The sequence below is a fragment of the Lepidothrix coronata genome, unplaced genomic scaffold (genome assembly GCF_001604755.1).
Source record: "Lepidothrix coronata isolate B3197 unplaced genomic scaffold, Lepidothrix_coronata-1.0 Scaffold70, whole genome shotgun sequence".
Taxonomy (NCBI): Eukaryota; Metazoa; Chordata; class Aves; order Passeriformes; family Pipridae; genus Lepidothrix; species Lepidothrix coronata.
The window spans coordinates 2,218,891-2,243,654 of record NW_016690250.1 but is presented as its reverse complement, the minus strand read 5'-3'; the positions used below and the strand labels follow the sequence as shown (position 1 = coordinate 2,243,654).

Here is a 24,764-nt window from a genome sequence, read left to right as displayed (position 1 = left end):
TTAAGTACATGCAAGTGAGACTAACATTTTAAAGTTGAAATAAATTTTCTATAATGTTTTTGCTATATTTTGTGCCTCAGACCTGCAGTTACAGGACAAACTTCTTTTACTGGTCTTAGATCTCTTCCTTTGTCTTGAAGACTGTCAGACTGTCATGAGCCTTGCTTGCTACAGATATGTAACAGTGTAAAGGCCAGATTACAAATGCTTTCTGTGTTGCTAAAGTTATGTAGTAGTTGGAAACAAATCTGATCAAATTTTGAAAGCAGGCTAATTTTCTCAACCTATAAACCTCTATAAATCTCTGTTCCTTCATTCTCATATTCTTGGAGTTAAAGGGATTCAGGGAGCAGGAAAAGAAAATTTATTGGCTTTTAAATGAGAAAATGAATCAAACTATTATTGTGTGAATAGTCCTGATTCTGCCGCTTCTGAACTATGGAATACTTTTTTTTTAACTCTTTCTTCCCTCCCTTACCTGGACAGGGGGAGAAAATAAGATGGAAAAGTTCATGGGCCAAGATGAAGGCTGGTCATTTACCCATTACTGTCTCAGGCAAAACAGACTTGACTCAGGGAAAATTCCAAGATGTTCAAATAAATCAAATTCAAAGCTTAAATTTGTTTGCTGTCAAGTCCAGCTCAACCTGACTTGCACTGTCATTTATAAAAAGGGCAGCTGGCTGTCGTATTTGTTCTCTGCTCATTAACCTGTATAAACTAAAATCACATTGCTTTCAGAGTTGATTCGTAACATTGCTCACAGTTTATATAAAAACTATCTTTCCTTTGCGAGGAAACCATCCTTCAAAGGTTTAGGTTTGAGTAGTGATACCACTTTCATTTTCCAAGTGCCAAACATGTTGAGCAACTTAAAAACGTGAATGATTTTCAAGCACCCAGGTCAGAGCAGAAGGAGGGGAGGAGGTGCTCCAAGCACTGGAACAGAGATTCCCTCACAGACCATTGAAGAGACCATGGTGGAGCTGATGTCCACACTGCAGCCCTGTGAGGACCCCACACTGCAGCAGGTGGATAGTGCCCTAAAGGAAAATATGGCCCATGGAGAGCTCGTGCAGGACTAGGCTCCTGGCAGGAACTGTGCCCACGGAAAGGACCCATGTTGGAGCAGTTTGTGAAGGTCTGTCCTGTGATAAGGACCCCACATTGGAGTGGGGAAAAAGTGTGAGTAAGAAATGGCCAAGACTAAGAGTTGTGGACTGTCTACCACCACCAAACCTGAGACATAGAGGACTTGGGAACAAAGCAGTGAAGTTTAGCCTGGGAAGAAGGGGGACTAGCAAGAAGGGTTTTTAGGTTTTGTCTTTTTTTCCTAACTATCGCAATCTGTTTTTAATTTGCAATAACTCAAGTTAATTTTCCCTGAGTCAAGTCTGTTTTGCCTGTGACAGTAATGGGTAAATGACCAGCCTTCATCTTGGCCCATGAACTTTTCCATCTTATTTTCTCCCCCTGTCCAGGTAAGGGAGGGAAGAAAGAGAGTGGTTGGCCAGGCATCTGCCAGCCACTAAGGTCAACCTACAAAACTGACCTACCAGTTAGTTTCAATTTTGGATTTTTTTCAAATAAAGTTACTGCTTTCATTGACATTTTACTTTTTGTATTTGAAGTCCAAGAGAATTTTGTTAGTTTATTGAAAATTTTATTAGCTCGTTATTTTTCTATTTAGCTTTAGCTAGCTCTTTATACTGGAAGTAAAAGTAGTTTAGAACAAAAGGGCAATTCTTATTGAAGAGCATGAGTAATACAACAATACTGATGGTGTTTTCGAAAACAGTAGTGTTGTAAATGAAAAGAGAATTTGTGTAAGCTACATTTGCATTGGCAAATACATTTATCTGATTACTGAACAGAAAGCTTTTCTTGACTAGAGGAAATAGCCTGAAGGACCGAATGTATTTTGACATCTCAAAGATTAGCTGATTAATTGTACTTGTTAGGGCAAGGCAGAAGTGAGAAGTGAAGCAGAGACCACAAAAGCATCAGAGCTGAATAGGGCAAGTAGTTCTGAGAACGACAAATGGCATCAGGACTTCTGAGTAATATGGATGATCACTCTGATAGATTCTGTCAGCTGATAGACTCTGATATTAAGTCATGAAGGCTTTATTCCCTATTGAAATCTGATACTAATAAAATGGAATAATGCTTTTTTCTCAAGTTCTTATCTGCAATATAAAACTAATCAAGTCCGAAACTATTTGAAGCAAAAGAGGGCTATAAAGTTGAGGTGCCTGCTGTTTCATCTACAGCTTTATTTTTCTCATACACTGTTTCTCATTTCCTGCACTTTAATAGAGATGCTTCTAAGGAAAAGCAAATAGTGAAGTTGATTCCTGCTACTTTTCCTATGAAAGTAGAAGTATATATATTTTATTATTTTTTAAACCGTTATATTTTATGATATTCTGCTATGTATGTGCTTCTCATTTCATGCATATACAAAGCCCACTCTAAGAGGCTGAATATTCATATATAGTGGATTTCCTTATGCATATAGTAAGTACATGAGATAGTGACCCTTTACAGTAGTAAATGTCATCTTGCCATGTATATCACACCATACAAAAAAATTTTTCAATGCGTGACCAAGAATTATGAATGTTTTTAATTCAGAATGTCGACAGCTCTTCTCCCATAGTAATAATTCACAGGCTATTTTATTGTACTGCATTTAACAGAAATCAACTGTAGAACACTTTTTTTTTAAGATTGGCATTGTCGATTGTTATTCCATTCGTATTACTATAGCATTTTGTGAAAATTATATTAATAACTTACACTGAAAAATTGCATATAATACACAATCTAAAGTGCTTTCAAAGCAAGGTAGTACTGTTTTATTTTCCTATCTCTTGGTGCTTCATCACTGTCTAATCTCTTTTTTCTTATCCAGTATATTTTGTTCGTCCCTGTAAGCACTTACTCTGATATTAGTCTTATGTTAAGTGGCCTTATATCCTATTACATGCTATTACTTTTTTACTTGCAGTTGTTGCAAACACCTGCATCACTGCTGACTTTAGATGCCAGTCTGTTTCCTTCCAGGAACAAAGTGGTTCTTTGCTCTTGAAACTTCAGATCTGTTAGATGCAATAAAATCTACAAATCTCTCTTGGTATGAGGAGTTAAACTTTCATGAGGTGGCCTTCAGAAGTGATCCAGAGATTATAAAGCTCACAGGTACAGAAAAACTCTCTTCAAGTTGTTAATTTCAAAAACAGACTTTAACCTGGTTAATATTCCGTCTTCCAGTATGCCTAGAATGTAACATAGTGCTGAATTCCGTGCATGTGCATGGTTTCAGGAGCAGAATATCCTCTTTTGATCAGCATTTGAACTAGGACAGTAAGACATTAAAATCTAATACAAAAACAAAAAAAAAAAAAAAAAAAAAAAAAAAAAAAAAAAAAAAAAAAGAAAGCAGAAGGGACATGATGCCTCTTCTTCTGAGAGAACCTCCTGAATATTCCTCGGTGGTACAAACTTGCTGAAAGAAAACTTCCTTTCTTCTGAATTTTCAAAGTTATGTACTATTTAAAATGAACCTTTCTTCCTTTAAATGAGGTTAAAACCTTACCTTTCAAAAGAGGTTGAAATTTTTAGAACAGAAATGCTTGCTAAAGTGTATGTCTGAGTCAAGAAAGATCAAAATCTTTTTATACAGTAGGATTTCTGTATGCCAAAGTGATCTCCACTTCACAGTGTTGTTTCCATATGGATTTCCTTTGTTTCAGAAGTTCTCACAGCCTGAAAAATAACATTTTGCTCCCTGCTTCACTCTTCGTACTATCTTCTGGGCAAACTATGTTTAAAAAAATCCACTATCCAGGATCTCTTTGGGGCAATGAGCCTTGATGGCACACCACAGACTGTTACGTATTTTTTTTCTGTAGGTGCTAAGTGTATTTCTTAATCATTGTTTAGTTTTCAAAGCAAGATTGTTAAAATCAGAAGGGATGTGTCTTTGTACATATGCAAGATGTGAAATACTGAGGTCTTTATAATGTTGTGATCTTGTCAGTCTTTTCAGCAGTAAGCAGTGCACCAGTTTCACCAGTTGATAATAGTCGCACTCAAGTGTGTGACCAGTAGTGCTCGTCTTCATTCTCCTCAGCTTGTGGAGGGAGAAGATGAAATCCTGAAAGCATTTTGATAGATGACCAGAAGGAAGAAAAGCTAGTAATTTTTCTAAGGTTACTCTCTTCAGAGATCCAAAATAGGGAATAACAAAAGGGAAATGAAGATGTAATCTAGATTAGGTGAACCTGCACTGACTAGAATCTGGAAGTGGATAAACTACTTATACTTGAAACCCTCTTCTTTCGTGGGTGGGCACACTTCTATAATGCTGGTATGCCCATCTAGCTCACCTCAGGAACAAGTTTTCAGTTTTTTAGCTCTGTACTGCTATTTCCTGATCTTTTAAAAATCAGGAAGGAATTTTTCCATGGGTACCATTTTTATGTAGCATATTTGTTTTCCCACAGTTTTCTTCCTTACACCAATTTCTGGAAATAGTAAAGCAGGTGAAAAAAGAATTGATATTAAGCAGCAGAGTGGTAACTTGGGGTCTGTGGCATTAGTTGTTTGACTGAACTCTTTAATCCTCAGAAATAAAGGCAGTAAATTCTGACATCATGTGTAGGACTCCTGGTTTTCTCTGATGGTGAAAACTATTAAGAAACAAATGAAATTTGGCTTATAAAAGAGATTTCTGGATATTTTTCCAGTGGGTTCAGTTAATAAGCTTGTTACTTAGTTGACATGTTGTCTGCATTCTTTCCATTGTTTTCGTTGCTGGAACAACGATGTTGCTTTCTCAGGATGATGTTATCATTCTGTGCCTTCCTTTTCTTTTGGCATCAGTCTTCCAGTACCCTAGTGAAATTGTTGGAAACCCTTCTGATTTACGGCTCTCCCATTAATATATGTGCCCATGACAGCTAAGATTTTGCCGGGGGCCAAAGTACTTATACATTATCAAACAGCAGCAGTTTAATAAAAAACAGTAGTCTTTTATAAGGAACTGAAGGTGCTTTCTGTGACCTAAATTAATTTCTAGATTTATGACAGATTTTACCAAAAATCAATCTTTCATGCTTCTGAAATTAGAATTACTACTCTTAAAGCATCCATTTACATTTCATTTGAAGTAATTTAGTTTTGAAATAGGCAGACATAGTTGTTTATTTTACTAAGATGCCTACTTGCTTGCTGTTAATTGCATAATCTGTGGAATTTTAGTACAGACTTTGAGTTACCTACTTTGTGATTAATAATCAAATGCAACATACTATGTTGAAATGTGTAATTGACTGGCATTCTTTGCTATGACTCACTTGGCTAAAATCTCTATTTAGATTGGATGGGAAGGTGGGAGTTAATTTTTTGTTTAGCAGTAAAATCTAGTTGAAACGATGCTAGATAAAATTACAGTCATTTTGAACAACAAGAAAAATTTGTTCTATGTATTCTGTAGTTAAAGGATATAGGGTGGGGTTTTTTATAATTACATTTTTGGTGGTGTGTTCCCTTTTATTGAAAGTAATTATGTTCATGCCTGACTTAACTACTACAAGTTTTTCTAAACTGTTTTGAAAACAAAGTCTTAAGTGTTTTTCTTTCTTTTCTTCTCTATAAATGATGAACTATTTGACATCGTACTTCAGCACGTATATGAAAAAAATACATATATTCAATTTGGATGAAGAGCCCTTGCTATAAATATATGCTCTTTTTTTTCCCCTTTTCCTCTCCAGTGTGCGCATTTTTTCATTTACTTGACGCTTTGTCAGAGTATATTGTTTTAATATATCTGTACTTGATGCGCTTACATAAATCACTGTCTCTGCAGAGGTTTGATATTAAAATATGTGCTGGTTTTGTCTGGGGTAGAGTTAATTTTCTTCATAGGGCAGTGGTTTGGATTTGTGCTGGAAACTGTGTTAATGATACAGGGGTGTTTTTTTCACGTCCAAGCAACGCTTGCACAACGTCAAGACCTTTTCTGCCTCACATCCCACCCTACTGCCAAGGGATCTGGGGACACAGCTGGGGCAACTGACCCCAAATAACCACAGGGATATCCCACAGCTTGTGGTGTCATGCTCAGTATATAAAGGTGAGAAGAAGAAAGGTGGGGGGGATATTCAGAGAGACCATTTATATTCCCAAGTTACCATTACACATGATGGATCCCTTCTTTCCTGGGGATGGCTGAACACCTGCTGCCAGTGAGAAGTGGTGAATGAATTCCTTGTTCTGCTTTGAATTCCTTGTGTGAGGAGCTTTTGCTTTGCTTGTTAAACTCTTATCTGAACCCACAAGCTTCCTGACTTTTACCCTTCTGATTACCCTTCTTCTCCCCTGTCCCACCAGAAGGAACCAGAAGGAACTGAGCTAGTGGCTGTGTGGGGCCTACTTGCTGACTGGGATTAAACCACAATATGGTGGAACTTGAAAGCACGAGTGTACAAATAAAAAAAAAAAAAAAAAAAAAAAAGGGTGGTTTGGAAACACCATTGTTCCAGACTGCAACTAAATACATTAAGAGGAATTCTGTTGCTCTTTAGTTCTATGACTAAGACCAACAGTGTCACCTACAGGTGAATCAAGTAGACTTCTTAATTTTTCAAGTGGAAATACCAGACACACAAGATTAGGAAGATCTGATTTACTAACTTTCCAGTGAATATCTTAAATCAATTTTGCTGCTTATTCTTGTTATGAAATTAACTGCAAATATGTAATTCAAAATATTTCTGTAATAAGTGCTTGCTAAAAAAAGGTTGAAATAATTTTTAATGTGTATAAAAGTTATTTATTGAGCATATTCAATTTAAATCAAATTACACTGAAAATGCCTCTGATTTATGACATTAAAATACGTTTACTGTCTATGTTTTTATAGAGGTCAAAATTCATTGTTTAGCAGTGATTCATCTCAGGTCATTGTGGCAGAATGTTGCAGAAGAGAATATGAAGGAAAATGTCAAAAACATTACATTGAAAAAATCAAATCAGTAAACATTTTTTTGAATTTTTATATGGAAAAGGTTGCTCTTAGATTATTGCATCTGTTACATCAATACAACAGATATTAACTATGCCAAAGTTCTGAAAGTAGAATAACATACAAACTTAATGTATGTTAAGAGAGGGGACTGTTGTTCTTTAGTCTTTTTTTTGAGGCTTCAGCATCTTCCTTTCTCTGTTACTAGGTTTGTAATTAAATTATTATTTTTAAAAGAGCACTTACTTCTTCACTCTTGCGTGATCGGGACTAGTTGAATCAAATTCTGTCTTGACCTTTACGTGAAGGATATTTAGTTGTATTGCTACAGTGATGTGAACATCCAGTGGCAAGAGAACCATGAGTTGCAAAGTATTGCTAATGTTTTAAGCTAGATTGTGAATGCTAGTGACATTGTGAGAGAGGGTTCTGTGTAACACAGATGCATGGTTGGAGCTGCTAAGTTGCTTTTCCACTTTTGCAACAGAATGATGAAGCTCCTGTGGGGAGACTGCCTTTGAGCTTTCTATTCCTTTTATCACCCGGGTGGGGGATATATATATCACAGTCTTGTGGATTCTGAGCTTAGAAAGATTTTGATAGCTTTCATGTGTTGACTAGTCAGCTGTTTTATCTAGAGACCTCAGTGGTAAGTGGTCACCTTACATAAGATTCAGTAGATTTGAGCCTTTTTCTTATGTCTTCACAGACAGCAGTTTTGGTTTGGGCTGTTTTTAGTATGGTTTTTTGTCATTTAAGAAAATACTTAAGGCAGTGACATTGAAAACCAAATGTTACTTCTTCATGTCAAAGGCACAGTGGTAAGCACAAGATCTCTTTGCTGCTCCTTCCACTTATTTGATCTTGCTTTATGGTGTTTCAGACAGTCCATCTTATTTAGTTGTATACTTAGCAAGTTGTATTCACTGCTACATCTCTCAAAACAGATAAACGTTACATTGATTGGGTAATCTTGGTATTGGGGCAGAGGGAGAGAGGGGAGAATTTGTAATGTCATAGAAAGTTTCAAAGACTTTTAATTCAGTTGAGTGCTAATATACAAATATTACAGATCCAGTATTATAGCTGTCATATGTTCAGTTAGCTTAATGTGTTTGTGTCATGCAGCATGACTCCTGAGTTTTAATCTTTTACACAGAAGTTAGTCATCATTTAATGTGCAGAAATTGCATTGTGAGTACGGGTAATATGAAGGATTATTAAGCAAAATAGTCTAATGTTGAAAATTGATCAAATAGTATGTTACAGCAATATTTTTTGCACTCCTTTGTAAATCACTTAGCAAGTGATACTAATGAGTTCAGTAAGCTACCTCAGTATTTTTGATCTAGATGGAAAACTCAAAGGCTTTCAGACTTTGAGTCTCTGGCAATCCTTTGAATTTCTTATTCCTACTCAATGCCTCCAAACTCAGGAGTGGTTCATCCTGATGATCAAGAAGTCAAACAAGAGCGTCAGGAGGCCCGCAGGATGAAAACCAAACATAAAAAGGAAGCATGTAAGAGGTGGGTGCAGGAACAAGTGACCTGGAAGGATTGTAGTTGCTGTTGAGCACAAAGGGACAGGATTAGGTAAGAAAGCCCAGGAGCATATGTGAAGGGCAATAAGAAACGTTTCTGTGGCTGTACAGCAAAAGGAAGACTGGGGAAAACCTCTGCTGAATGTAACAGGGTACTCAATGACAAAGAACAAGACTGAGGTACTTGATGCTTTCTTTGCTTTGACCTTTTTTGTTAGGCCTGGCTTTCAGCAATCCCAGGCCCCTGAGGCAAATGGGAAAGTTCAGAGAAGGAAAATTCAACTCTTGGTGGAATAAAGTCAGGTTAGGAAATGTGTGGACAAACTAAGCATAATACAAATTAATGTAATCTGATGAGATTCACCCACAAGTCCTGAGGGACCTGGTCGAAGTTTCATGAGGTCTTTCTTGATTACCTTTGAAAGATCGCGATAATCCTCTGTCATGGGACAGAGTGCACCCTCAGCAAGTTTGCAGATGATACAAAACTAGGAGGAGTGACTGACAGATTAGATGGTTTCACATTCAGAGGGACTTTAAAAGGCTAGAGAAATGGGCAAACAGAAATCTCATGAAGTTCCAGCGTTAAATGCCATGTCCTACACAGGGATGGGGGAATAATTCTGTGGACCTGTCCAGGTCCATAGAGGCCAACCTGCTTGAAAGCAGCTTCCCAGGAAAGATAGCGGATATTCTGGTGGACAACAAATAGAATATGAGCCAGCAATGTCCCGTCTCAGTCTGGGCTGCATTTCAGAAGAGTATTCCCAGCAGCTCAAAGGAGGTGGTCATTTCCCTCTACTCAGCCCTGGTGAGACACATCTGTGGTGCTGGGTCCAGTGCTGGGCTCCCTATTATGAGAGGAACATGGACATGCTAGAACAAGTCTGGCAAAAAGCCATGAAGGTCATTAAGGGATAGAACATCCGACACATGAGGAGAGGCAAAGCAAGCTGGAGTCATTCAGTCTGGGTATGAAAAAGCGCAGATAGATGTGATCAGTGTATGTGGGTACATTGTGTGTTTATGTGTAAGGAAGACTGAGCCAGACCTCAGCAGTGTCCAGTGAGAGCAAAAGAGCACAAACTGCAATACAGGAAATTTTCTGTAAACATGAGATGTTATTTTTTTTCCTGTGAGAGTGGTCAGACACTGGAAGTTTGTGGAGTCTTCAAAGACATCACCTAAGGGATGCTCAATACCTGACTGTATGTGGTCTTGAGCAGACTCTTCTAGGTGACCCTGAACAGTGGATTGGATTGGTAGATCTCCAAAGGTGACTTCTAGCCTTATGCATGCTGTGATTCTGTGAAAATCAAGATTAACCTATTTTGATGGAATTGCCTATTGTATATTTACTGCATGTGTCAGTAAAAGATGAGCAAGGAACCATTTTAGACACCATTTTGCCTGTTACAATGTTCCTATGTATTGATTAAAGATGACATTTTGTCAAACAAAATTTCAGATTTTCTTTTCTAGTGAGGAGAGGCTTAAGCAGTATGCTTTTCATATTTCCATATGCAAAATTAAGACTAAAAATCCTTAAAATACATTGTTTGAATGTTAAATTCTGAAGTACAATGAATTTCAATAAGTAACAATAAAGAATACCTTAACTGATGTTTTTATACTAATATCAGAGAATATGAAATTGAAGCACTTGATGGTATGAACTAACTGCTCATCTGCATATGAATAATTAATGATTTCGTTAAAAACACCAAATAAAATATTATAGGTTTTGTCTCTGAGGCTTTTTTGGCACCGAGGATGTAATCTTCAGTAAAACTTGGAGGAATGTAATTTTCAGGAGTGTCTATTTCCGTTAATATTTTACTTATGAAGAACTTAAAAGAATGATTTACTTCTGTTTGGTTTAATGGTCTTTTATAGCTGAAAAGATTCTGTGCAAAAGGTGTCCACGTGTCTTTAAAATTACCAAGTAACTGTTTTGCACTTCCAAATACTTTTTTAAGCACAGTAAATTTTACAGGATGAAAAAGCGGTCTTTTATAGTTAATGCAAATGATGCATTAAGTTAGACCCTTCTCCCAGAGTACAATTTAAATGTACTCAGAAGTCCAATTATCTTTGATTTAGATGTAAAAATTGCAGAATAACAGCTGTGCCTGCTGAGTGAATATTCCTCTGCAAAAAGATAGCTTATTTGAGCAGAGCTAAGGACAGGTTGCTCAGGGAATTTTTGCCACTTTTGGATCTTCTTCAAATTTAACTGCTTCTGGTCAGTTGCAAATGCAAGTAATATACAAAATATCATCAGGGCAATTTAGAGTTTATGTCCTCTAAGTTGTCATTTTGCAAATTACAGAATATCTTAAGTTCTTTAGCATTTATTGTGACTATTTGTGGAACAAAAACACACATTATACTTCAAATTAATACTTAAAGATATTGCAGATTATCATGCTAAATTTGACTGCATTTAGAGTACAACTTTTTCTAAACTACATCACAAAATTTTTTTAAAGCACCTCTGACACTGAAGAATCACTTTATGTATAATACCTATATTGAAAGATACTCTAATTTATAATAGAATTAGAGTATGTATAATATTAGTATGAAGTATTCTTAATATAATAACAAAAAACATTTTGTTATCATAAAGTGTCTAATGGTATATAACATGCAGTAATAGCAGTGTATATATTAGCATATTAATTTATTAATGTAGAGCAGAATGTTTAATTAGACTATATGTTATATATATTTATTTATAATTGAAATTTTAAAAGTGTTTTTTAATTGAAGTTTTTCAGATGTTTACCTTGTAAGCTGATCTTAAAACTGTACAAAATAGTATGAGAATTGTTCTTCTGAGAAAACAGATGTAATAAATGTATTCCACTATTGATAATTATTGCTCTAATTTCATTTTACATCTCCCTAATCATGGAGCTTTCCTAAACTTTCCATGAAATCTCCTTCAGTGTTTACCTGTCTTCGCTGTTAGATTTTTTTTTTAATAGAAATCTATTTTCAACCTAAATCCTAATCAAATTTTATTACCACTTTCCTTATCTAAATGTCTGTCTTCCCCAGCCACTGCTACTTGCTTTTTGAAGACTCTTCCAGTTGTGTTATCTCTGTTCAGTCATATTTATTTAGCGTAAGCATCAGTTCATTTAAACCTTTTGTAAAGATCATGCTTCATTTATGTTTAGTCATTCTCATTTTTCACTTCTGGACTCTCAGTTGGTTTGCACTTCTTGAAATAAGTTGCCCAGAACATAATATATTGCCCCAAGATCGTAGTGCTGCTGAGCAGAGTGGAAGGTTTATTTAGCATGTCCAAATAACAGCATTTTTCTTCGAAGGTTTGAATTTTTGCAATAGCAGAGCGTTTTTGGTTCATGTGCAGACTGACCTGCTCTTTCTCTTTTCCCTGTCCCGCTACTGTCTTGCCAGTTGTCTTACATCCTGCATTTGTTGCAATAATTATTCCTAACAGTCAGATTAATCTGTTTTGTCTTTAGCCATGTGAAAGTTAAACTTCTAAGGCTGATTCATACTGGGATGAAATGAACTAGCTAGAAGGAGCCTAGACAGCTAGTTTTGAGAGTGATTTTGTAAATTAACAGGTAAGATAGACGAGATAAATCTTATCCTCAGTGTAGAATCTTGAAATTGTATTACTGACTCATGCATTAATGCATCTGTTGTTTAACTTAAGACATTTTAAAGTTCTTACTCCCTCCTCCAATGTGTTTACAGCTCTGTACAGCATAATATCAGTTTGAAGTTTAGTGGGTATAGTCTTTAGTCTGTCATTAGGATTACTCATGAAAACCTGCAATAGTATTTCCTATTGGTGCTTAAAGAGTCCTACTGAAATCCAAAGTGTATGCTAGTTTTTAGGTAATGTAACTGGAGAATATAAATCTGACAATCATACTGTAGGTGTGTTGCAATCACCTTCAGCACTAGTTATCATTAATGTTAGTATACGTAATTTTCTCTGGAGTGTAGACTTGAAAGAAATTTTAATGAAATCACATTTGCATGCAAACAAATGAATTGGTGTTTGAGATGTCATTTTGTGAACAGGTGTCACAAAATTCACTTTTAATGCAATATCTGTTAAATATCAGCATCTCAGCTGAATCAAGAAACTTTCCTTCATCTTACACTTAGTAAACCTCCATATCAGTGATTTGCATTGATTCTTGAAAAAACTAATTTGAGATAAAAACATAACTTGCTTCATCTTGCATACAACTCTGTGATAGAAAATAAAACTAGAGTAAAGGCATGTGAAAAAGGATATTTGAACAAAATCTCACTGTTACACTTTGGTCTTTTTGCACTTAATGTTGGGGTAATGCTTGATGGAAGCAGAACAGAAGGGAAAAAATAGCTAATCTTAAATGAGATATGCAGGACCATTGTGATGAGTCTTAAAGTGTGCCAGTATAAATAAGTTGGAAAAACTAGGAGCTGAGATAGTCTTTTATCTTTGTCTCCTGAGGTTGTGCAACTGAAGCCTAAAGTTTCCTTGACTATGAAACACTTTTCTGTGCAGCTGTGAAAGAACAAAAGAAAATGGGGGAAAAAAAAAACAACCCACAGCTAACAAACAAAAAACCCACCAACCAAGCAACAGTATTGCATTTCTCAGAAACTTCAATGTATTTCCAAAAAATGTTTTTGTACTTACTTTTTCCTTGTAAATTCTTAAACAAACTATTTTAGCCCAGATATTTCTATAATGATATATAAAATCATGCACAAATATATTCTATAGTCATGTTTTTATGTTATTCTATTGTATCTCTGTCAGATATGAAAAAGGAGCTAGGGGAGAAGCAAGTGCAAAATAACACTGGGAAGATTTGAAAACAAGCAGGCTGAATGCAGTGTCTCAAGAGATAGGCATTTGCTGAAAGTTGTCAGATCTGATTAAGGGAGCTTTTGGCATCAATCAGACCTGACAGTAGTATATCAGAGGTTAGTAAACCTATAATTAGTGAACTGATTAACAGCAAAGAGGAAAAGAGGTCAATGTTTTGGATCAAAGTCCTTTAAAACATTTAGATCATTATTTAAACTTGAAGTCTGAGTGGCTAATTATGTATTTTACAATGTATGAGCTAAATTTCACAAAGCATGCAAACTGTTCTTCCTCACTATGGTTTTTAAAATAAGGTTTGTACTGACTTTAAACAGACTGTTTTATCATGGGAAAAAAAATACAGTGAGCATGTGCTCATATCCTACTACTTCACAGTACAGCTATTATGATCCTAATGTATATTGTTTTCTATAGTTTCTTCTCAAATTAATGTAACTACTCCACATGGAAAGCTTCATATTCTTTTAATAAGAATATAAAAACTTAGGGCTTTCACAGTAACAACGAAAAGGAATTTTGCTATCTAATTCATCATCCTGACTGGTTGTACTGGGTTTATTCAGGTTATTTTGAGTGTCTCAGAGTCCATTGCATTGAGGTTTTAAAGTAGTAGTGGAACTTAAAAATTAATGTTGTAATCTCTGGAACATCCAGGATTGTGCTGAAAGCACCAAATTTTAAATCTTAACATACAAACTTAAAAATCTGTTAGTCGTAACTGTGAAACTGAGTATACAACAAATAAAGCAATATTGAAAAAAATCAGTTCAACTTAAGTGTCATATGTGTCATAGGTATCTTGCTCTGCTAAGGAAGTGTGCTGATACATTGTCAATGAGTTACCTTTTTGTTAGGTGGACTGGCTGGGTTCTGCAAGGGAACTGAGTCATTGTATGTTGCTAGGATTAAGTTATAAAATAAAACATGCGGAACAAAGTTACATTTCTTCTGTTAAAAAGTCATTTACCATTTTAAAGGCATCTGTTACAATTTTTTATTGTTCCCTTGTTGATTTCTGTTGTTGATTGATTATTGGTGTTAGCTTTGGTGGCTTGCTAATTGGTGCTAATATGCATCAATATAAGGCACCTCTGTAAGCCTTTCTAAGACAATAAACTCAGTCTTTTATGTAGATACTTCTTCTAAGTGTAGTCTTGTTATTGAATCCTTCTAAGGCATTTTATATATATATGTGTGTGTGTGTGTATGTATGTTACTGTAGACCACAAATACGTGTTAAAATTTGTTACAAGATCATCTGTTCACCCAAATGGACATACTGCTCATCTGCATATCTTTGTATGGTAAGGAATCTGCTTTACTGGAAACATAATTCTGTTTTAATTGTGTAAAACACAGCATCAGATGGTTGTTTCTGATCTATGCAAAACAAAATACTTGTATTCATTATTTATTACTTCCTATCTCAGACTGTTATTTTGAATTGCTGCCCTCTCTTTTACTTTCTATATGTTTATTCCACTCCCTGCCTGAGCTCCAGCTCACATGAGGTTTTGTGAAATTCTTGAATACATCACGCAGAGTGCAATAGACAGAGGAATAAAAACAGCATGATGGAAGTGACTTGCAGGTTGCTGCACTTGTAACATGTTTTGATGAAGTTTTACCTTAGACAGTGTCCCTCATGGGGTGTGATATCAGGTATCTAATATTAAAATTTGCGAGAAGCTCCAACGCATCACTGATTAGAAGAGAAATATTTTCAAATTGTACAAAGCCCTAGCATAACAGCTCCCCTTATAGAATATGCATTCCAATGCTGCATTGCAACGAGAGTCTGCCCTGAGTGGATGTATGTAGTTGTGTGCAGTCTTCTGTGTCTCCGTTTCTGCAGAAGTAAAGATCTTGCAGTGAATTTGCTGCCAGAATAAAGCACCAAAATAAATAGTTACAGCATGAAGAGAGTAAATTGTGTAGGTTACCCATGCCCCTTTGCCAAAAAGATGTCCAAAGATGAGGAGTGGTGGCTGTGACTGAGCAAAGCTTCCTCTAGGATCAACCACATATTCTCAAATGCTGTTTTCAAGTGTAGTAAGGGGAAGTTGTAGATATGTGTAAAGGAAGGAGAATAGAGAAGACCAATAGCAAGGTGAAAACAATAAAAACAAGGAAGTTCTACTAATTGAAATCTACGGAAGTAGATCTTAGAGAGTGTGTCTTTTAATATTAACAAGAAAGCAGCAGTGGCTAGACCAGAATTCTTTATTGCTATCCATCCACGGTGAAGCACTGTGGTGGAGAAAAAATTGCTACAGGCAGTACCATAGCAAGAGACTGGTCCCATACTTTTCAAAGCTATTAGATCCTTAGAGCTTGTATTTCATACATGCACTGTGTTTTTTCTTTAACTGTATATACAAAGGAGTTGGGCCTTAAAAGTGTTCCTTCTCCAGCATCGAGGCACTTCAAAAAATATTGCTTTTTGCAAGTTTACTGAATTCCCATTTTTCAAATAATGCTTGATTTCATCACATTTAATTTTAGTAAAAGAATTCCTTCTAATCTGCAAATGATAAAATAATTTCCAGTCATATCTGATCATTGTTTTATGTTGTTAAAAGGCAAATTTCTGAAATACCTAACATGCATCTTCCAGTGCATAATATATATTTCAGTTAATTCCAGGTTCTATTTTAGTGTTTCGGTCTCTTTACCTCTCCTTAGTTTTGTCTGTGGTATCTTCGATGAGACTTCTTTATGCTAACAACAAAGCCAGTAACTCCGGCAGCATTAGTCACTGAGCAGGAGGAGCACAGGAGGTGGCCTTTAGAGTACAGGTGCTCACATAGCCACAGGCATCGGGGGATTGTATGATAAGATTCAGTTTTCTTTTTTCTTTCCTAAGGATACTGATATATTAAGAGAGTTACTTAATATGAAGTGGGAAAGGTACAGAGAAACGATAATGCAAAATGAAAAGAGTTGAAATGTTAAGAGAATAAAGCAAATAAAGGATGCGATTCCACTGGAAATATGTATTTCGTGTTGATTTGCTTTTAGAAGCAATATTGTGAACTTCACAGAGAAATATAAAGGGAGTATTTGCTGTTTATTTATCCTTATTCTAATGGTTTCAAAGAGGAAGTAGTGCTTTTATATAGGTACGTTAAATATGAAAATATCTATTATGTTGCAGGTGTCCAATAACATATGGTTATGACATGTTTGTGGATCTTGATCCAGTTTTGGAAAGATAATTTCATTTTGGAAAATTCCCATAACATACAACCTTTATTACTGTGATCATTTGACATCCACAATATTTGCTTCATGCAAAGGCCTCTGGATTTGTTCATTATAATCTTGAGTTTATTCTACAGTTTCTTTCTAGAAAGCATTATAGATACCAGTGCTCAGCATGTACAATAATATGAATTCAAACTCATAGGTCAAATGTTTGAAAGTATGTGTGTGTACCAACGTAAGAACCTGTGCTGTAAGGTTCTTATAACCCTACAGAATGATGGCTTTATGGAATCTATGGGGAGCTATAGGTATGTTGTAGTAGAAAAATTTTGTCTACTGTAGCGAAGGACTTACCTGTTCCCACTTAGATGAGAACAAATCTGTTGCTGTGGTTGGTTCTTCTAAGTAATGGTCATGGCTAAATTTTAAAATTGACCACTGTTGATAGTGGTTGTTATTCTTGATATCAGGTATTTGCTGCTTCTCTGAAAATTCCCCAAAAAGATGTTTCCTCAAACTTCTACATGCAGTTGCACACCAGCTTGCCATTCTAACAGTTCTTAGTATAATGTTTGCATGAGCATACTGAAAACTAAAAAAGAAAAATTTAAAAAATCAGATGTAAGTTAGCAAGATTTGGGGAAAGACTCTACATAAAGAATTACTGCTCATAGCTCATTTGTGGACACAGTAGCAGGAAAATTAAAACATATAAGAGAATGCCATGCTGAAGATAAGGGTGTTTGGGAGGTGGAGCAACTGCTTTATTTATGAAGTTGTAAGAGATTTTTCTCCCAAAAAACTTTCTTTTATGCGTCCTCTGTTTTGGTCCTTCAGAGTTGAGTACACTTTTTTTAATCTTTGTTACTTTTCAATTCAGAGCTTTTAATTCATCAATTCAATTCAGATTACCCCTCTGAGATTGTCTTACTGGCTAATTCTAGTGCCTGTAAGATTGGCAGCTCTTTATTTGGACTTAAAATCTCATGGTTGATACCAATTTTGTAATTCTGAAAAAGCCTTTACTCATAATAATTTTGTAAAAATTATTTAATTGAACAGCTCACTGGCAGTAAGATCTATTTTGTGAATGCGGCTGGTTGCTGCAGACTGGTTTCCAATCTTCTGTTCCCACTGTTTGTTGGGAATGTTTCATTTTTATTTTCAGGACTGTCCATAAAATCTCTGCTGTAAGAAATTTAACAATGTTTTTCCATTGTAATAATTTCATCAATTCATTCAAAACTCTTGTATTTATGTAACAGTTGAACTTTGTTTATCATGTGCATCAAAGAATAGGAATCTTTTTCAAGAGAAATTGCCAAAGTTATGATTTAGCTTGTAGGTTGTTTACTCAATCGCAATATGCAAACTTATGTAAACCCATTGACAGTCTCAAAATTTAGGTTGTTATCAGGTCTGATAAAGCAAAAATTCAAAATGACAACATGTTTGAAATCTACCGTGATGTCTTACCTTCTGGAAAGGTTTGAACAGCTGTAAGCTAGACTATTTTGAGAATTCACTTTTAAGATAATGGAGCAGGGAGAATTTAATTTACTTACTTGATAATTTACTAATGACTCTTCTTCTTTGTAATCAGAGTGGTATATTGTCTGAAACAAATGGAACACCAGTCTCTTTCTTCTATCATCCTAGTTGATGTTTAAGCTGAGATCTGAATCAAACAGTTCTTTATACATTTTGATTTGACAATACCTGGCACTAAGTATTTTATGGAAGTTAGGAAGTTGGGAATGGGGTGGGATGTGAGTCTGAGTTTTGATTCATTGTTGTGTGTATGAAAGAGACAACAGGTCAGATAAGTGACAGACATACATGAAGGCTAAAGTGGCTAAAGAGAGAAAAACCGTTCTCAAAAATGATCTTTAAGAACTTAAAAGCAGTGAATTTTGTTGTATAGGTTGTATTTTATATAGTTTGTTCTGAAATATTTTTGTATGTGGTTTGGACCTGCGAAGTGTAAATTTGAGGGGATTACTGTAGTTTTACTGACCTCGGAGTGTATGTACTAATTATTTAAGAAGAAATCAGGTACAAGTCATGTGCAAGATGTGTTTGGGAGAACTTAGAAGTAGTAAAAAGATTCAGAGGATTGAAAGTGAGCTATTGGCTGTGCCAACTGCTAGAAATTAATGTTGGGCTCTTAGAAATTAATTGAAAATCATTCGATTTTAAAACTGTAAGCCTTTTCAGATTAAGCAAACCCCCAACAACAGCAAACTCCAGCATTTTTCAACATGTTGATCTTCTTAAACTATGGTGAAAATGTAACTTCCTCTTACCGTGAGATCTGGCTTCAAAGGGGATTGAAGAGAGACTGACAAAAATAATTATCAAATCATGCAATTAAAGAAAAATGAATTTTCACAGTCTCTTGAAATTTTGTCAGTTGAAGTTATCAGCTATGTCCCTTTTGACATAATTTTTCAAAGTGAAGTAATTAAACTTTTTTCTTTGAGTTCTTACCCGAACATTATGTAAAACAATATAGGGATATGTTAAGTAGCCCTAAAGCTAAATGAGATCATTCTGAGTTGAAATATATAGGGTTTTTTAGTTGTACAAGAGTGAAATTAAATGTCAGTACTCACCTAAGACAGAAGACTTTGTGAAAAGCCTATGGTGGTGTGGAATAACTAATGATAATCAAGAAAACATTGGAAAAAGGGGGGGGTGTGTGCTGAGAGAAATTTAAGTTGACAGTAAAAATATTGACAGTTAACCCATTTCTATTCAGCCATACCCTAACACAAAAACCAGATTGAAATGTCTTGCATGAGTTGCAGTTCATTAAGCAAATGTGACACTTTATTTTCTAGCTATTTCAATACTGAAAGAGGTGAAGTGGTGAAATATCAATATAAATGAACATACTTTTCAGTGTGCTGAGAACTCAAGTCGATGTATAAAAAGAAAATATTAAAAAATGTTTCAATACTTAGTTACTGTGTCCTTCTCTTGCCCCCAAACAGGAAGCAGAATTCTTTTGCTGAATCTGAATTTTGATTTTAAAACTTTGAGGATAAAATATGTTGTCTCTGAAAATTAATTCTAAAAAGAAATTACATTACTGCATTTAAAATTAATAATGAGATGCTCATAATGCTGTTTTATTTAATATTTTAACTGAAAAAATAATCTCTGTTAGCATTTTCTTTTAGCTGATATTTATAAATAGCATTTTATATATTTGAATTCAGTTTATTATTTAAACTACAAAGCTGGTTTGTTTGTGGGGTTTTTTGAGAATTTTTTCACCCAACTGTACTTTCTAACTGAAAAAAAAAAATGTAAGAACCAGTCATATTCTCCAGCAAAACATTCTCTAGAGATCTCTCTTCTTATTTGATATAGTGTCTCATTTAGTATAGCTTTTAATTCAGGTCATTGCTTTGAGAACATTGCTATTTTAAAATAAGATCAAAGTAAAAGACCATTATGCTGAATATTTAGTCATCACTCAGAAACAGAAGAATTAATGATACCATTTTAGATATATATCCTGATAACATGACTGACATTTAAAAAAAAGCTGTGATCTGAACATTGCCAATTTAGATTTAGCAAATTAGCTAAGTAGCTTGAATTTGTAGTATTTCACACCTTAAAGCCTTAATATTCCTTGCTAAATATATTTCCTCACTGTTTGCTAATTAATGTTCTGTGGAAGTACAGCTGCTAATATTTTGTGGCTGACATGGCTCATTTTAAAGTGCTAACAGTTGCATCTGTAGTAGTGTTACAGTTCAGTTCATAAATTATGAGCATACATTTTTACACTTATTTTGTACAAGCATTTGAAAAATCTGTATTTGCTAACAAAATACACCCAGTGTTTAAACAAAACATGGAAATACCCCCCACATACCACCACTCGCGGTGATATTAGTGACTCAGTGCCCTTATTGCATTAGGGAAAGCACTGCCAGCAGGTCAAGGGAGGTGATCCTTCCCCTATACTCAACTCTGCTGAGGCCACACCTGGAATAATGTGTCCAGTTCTGGGCTCTCCAGTAGAAGAGAAACATACTGGAGAGGGTCCATTTAAGGGCACAAAGATGATGAAGGAACCAGAGCATCTGGTCATCTCAATATCATTTGTAACATGTATCCTCTTACAGGATAAGATAGTTTGAGATTGTTGACTGAAATCTGGTCAGTGTCAGTAGAATTCTAGAAAACAAATATCTTGTTCTCTAGATTCTGCATCAAGTTGGCAAACTTATTTATGAACATATATTTTCATAAACTTACTTATGAACTTATATTTTCATTATCAATGGATATGTTTTCTTTTAGTATCATGCCTATTTATGAAAGCTGTTAGAAGTTTCCCCATTTTGCCAATTTTTAATACCTTTCAAAGATTGGTAGCTGAATTTTTGAAAAATTTCATTTCAGTCAAAATAATCAAATAGCCCCTGTTGTCTTTTACTCATTAAAGCACTCATTTTGTTCTAGATGTCACCTGATCAAGATTTGCCCAATTTGTAAAGTTTTTTATTCATGCCTATGAAACAGCAGAATCAGAATTTTCCTCTTTATTTTCTAAGGGATTTTGCATTGCAAAGTTACAGATTAATCTTTATTTTAATAGTTCTAAGTTGTTTGGTTGGTTGGGGTTTTTTTGTGAAAGAAGTGAGACTGTATGGTAAGCTTTGTGCCTGTCCCAAAACCCTTAAGATTTGATAGATTTGTTATGAATAGGCAATAAATAATTGCCCTTAAATCATAGTTATAACTTCCACACAAGTTACTACTGAATTTGAGTGAATAAGATTCGGTTCTATGGGTGTTATTATACATAGTGGCTGGCTCCTAAAGAGGAAATTACTTTTGTTGACTGGTACATGAGAAATCTGCATTTTTATTTTAAACAGTTGCTGAGAATTTTTTGGGTGAAGGAGTGAGATGTTTTCTTTAGAGTGACCACTTTGTCTGATTTTACATTTTAAAATTGTGCTTTCTTGAATTCTTGTGTTAAGGTCACATGAAGTGAGAGCTAAGTCCATTGTCATTGTGGGGAATGACGGCTGCTACAGCTTTTTGGCAACTGGAGATTGAATGTACCTCAATCTTATCTGTTTGAGAGTCTGTTTTATGCAAAAAGAGAAGCTGTTGCAACAGCTTGCAAGAAATGGCACCATAATAATAGACTTACCATGGACATATCTACTGAAACAATGAAGTTTGGAAGTTACCTTACCCAGGACTGGTGCAAGTTGTTCGGTCTGTTTTGCCAGTGCAAGGATCGAGATATCTAAATGTTCAACTTGAAAGTATTCCTTAGGGAGAAAGCATTTCACAGAAAACAGGGAACTATCAGATCAAGCTTAGGCATGAGGGGAGGGTCTTGGTTGTTTACTGTGCTGTGGTGAAGGTTACAAATACTTTATCACAGACCATTTTAGTGGGGCGCAAACATGAAATGATTATATAAGTAGTTGATTCTGGATAGCTGCTTAAAGGTTTTCTTGTGGAAAAAGTATACAAATGATGCAAGGTGGTTTGAAGGTATTAGTTGATATTTCCATATGGTTTTCCATACTAAATCCTACTAGTGGCCATCCAACCCATGTAGATGCACCAAAATGTGTCTGCCTCATATTTAAAGTAGGCAAAACTTAAGATAACTTTGTTAAGTTCTACATTGCATTTACTCCGCTGTGTGTAAAATTACTGTGTTTCTGTGAATTTGTATCTGCATTTTAATTTCTAAATGCTTAATATTGCTTTTCTGATTTTTCTGCTCTACTAGATGCTTGTGACTACTCCAGAGAAATGGGATGTAGTGACAAGAAAAAGTGTTGGTGATGTAGCCCTCTCTCAGCTGGTAAAACTCTTGATTCTTGATGAAGTTCATCTGCTGCATGAAGACAGGGGACCAGTGCTTGAAAGTATAGTAGCACGTACTTTACGACAGGTAAGAGGGATATAATTTTATTTTGGTCAAGGTAGATAAATATCACTGTAAAGGGTAAAATGCTTAGACAAACAAACTAACATGCTTAGGCAGTTTACAATTTATTTCACAGCTATTCTTTTTTACAGCTATTTACCAAGAGTGAAGAAAAATTTTTGGTTTTCTGCCTTCCCTTCTGTATTGTATTAACTATCAGATTCCTAAGATGCATAACTTATTACAGAGCTATTTCTTTACTTATTATTTATTTGCTTAATTTACTTACTGTACAAGTAACAGCAAAATTAAACATTTTTAAGCAAATAATAATCAGGATAGTGTTTTGACATAACCAAAACTGAGAGTATTTTCTTACCAGCAATGCTCATTTTCAATTAGCAGTTTTCCTAGGAGAGTTTCTTTTTTGTTTTAATTAAGAGTAGTGTCTTAAATCTAAAACTTTCATCAATGCTAATAAAATACTACATAATTTTTACTTTAGCATAATTGGTCTTTTTTTTTCCCCCATGATTTAGTGGTACTTTCTAAATACCAAGATTTGAAATGGCAAAAGGAGAAAAGGGAATTTTTTTTCTTTCAGTCTTGTACAAAAGAAGGATTCAGAGCTAGACAATGAATGAGATTGGTCTCAATGGTTAGATGTACATTTAGAAGTAAAATAAAACATGGAATTTGGGGATGAATAGAAAGGAAAGAATTAGGATAAATAAATAATAGTAAGGGGGAGGATAGAGTGCAATTATTCTTTTTTCGTCATGCAGAGCAAATGTCAATACAAGTAACCTGTAACAAATGAAAAATAAACGGTTATTATTGTTTTGGCTCTATTTGTAGTACGTTTTAAAGCATTTTAGCTTTCAAGATGCTTTTTTTCTTGGTGAGGCCACACTAACCTTGTTAAGACTTTTTAAATTGTCTGATTCCAACTCTGCTAAGAACAAAATAGAATGGATGTCTGCTATAATCCAGTACAGAAATGGTAAAGTTCCTTTATGAAGAACAACAGAATTAATAATCCTTTAGAAGAAGCTAAACTTGGAGAGATTAATTTTTTTATGGAGAGTAGAGCTTTGTGAAGTTTAGGCTACCTCAAAGGCACTAAAGCTTAACTGGTTTGGTATTGTATTTTCTTTCTCAAATGGTTTTGATAACTTTGTCTTCATTAGGTATCTTTAAAGTAAAGCATCTCAGCTTTTAGCAGTGACCATGATGGTCATTTTCTTCATGTAAAATTGCAAGGCTTATTCATTTTCTACTGCAAAGTTTTGTGAGACTTGTAAGATAGGCTTCAGCTGTACAAAATAGATGTTTAGAGCCATTTTAGCTGCCCTACATTATTCAGCTTGGCATTCTGTTTCTGCTTCATTTGGACACAAATCTCCCCTAGATCCTTCGCTTTTGTGTGTGTGTCAAGCCTGTGCAGGTAACTTAAGAAATGTAAAATCTAAGGCAATTATATCTTGGGTATTGAATCCTACCCTTAGTGCATTTATTGCAATATAGTATTTTGCTTCAGCACTCATTTGAAAAATAGCTCTCAAGGGTGTTTTAATCTTCTAGGATTTCAAGGCTTGTTTTACCTATTGAGTTGGAATTTAATTCATCTGGAATTGAACCTACTCCGTTGTAACCCTTCCTTAAGTAAAAAAGTTGGGAAGTAAAACAATATACAAATCTTGAAAATTACCATCTTGCCACCTTTCTGAAGACCTTACTTATTTTAATTTAATAAGAAAGACAGTAATGGAGACCCCTATGAATCTTCACAAGAAGGTAGTTGAAGAGGAGGAAAACTTACAATATAAAACACTAAAAAACCCCACACATTTAAACAAAACACAGAACTGTTTGAAGAGTTTTTTAGAGTTCTGCTGTAGAAAACAACTGACAAAAATATTTTGAATTGCAAGCCTCCCAGAGAGCCTGGGGACAAAGAAACAGGAGATGTTTTGTACAATTATTTTACTTTTTAATATGAAAACAAATAATAAGAGGATTAGTGTTTAAAATTACACTGAAATGTTATAGTTCAGCATCTGAGTGAGCCTGCAAGCATGGTTCTAGGAAGTTTTCAGTATACATCCATAATTAATTATGAAATTACTGGAACTTTTACTCAGTCAGTAAAAAAGATAACGTATTGTTTCTGATTGCAGAA

At 34.9% G+C, this 24,764-nt stretch overlaps 1 protein-coding gene across 1 annotated transcript in view; it reads left to right on the top strand.

Moving 5' to 3' along the window:
* The window catches only part of ASCC3 (activating signal cointegrator 1 complex subunit 3), a 270,615-nt gene that overhangs the window by 80,452 nt on the left and 165,399 nt on the right, over positions 1 to 24,764 (top strand). The window contains exon 11 of the mRNA XM_017818701.1: positions 22,442 to 22,606. Coding sequence (XP_017674190.1) covers positions 22,442 to 22,606 — 165 coding nt within the window. The remainder of the gene's footprint in view (positions 1 to 22,441; positions 22,607 to 24,764) is intronic.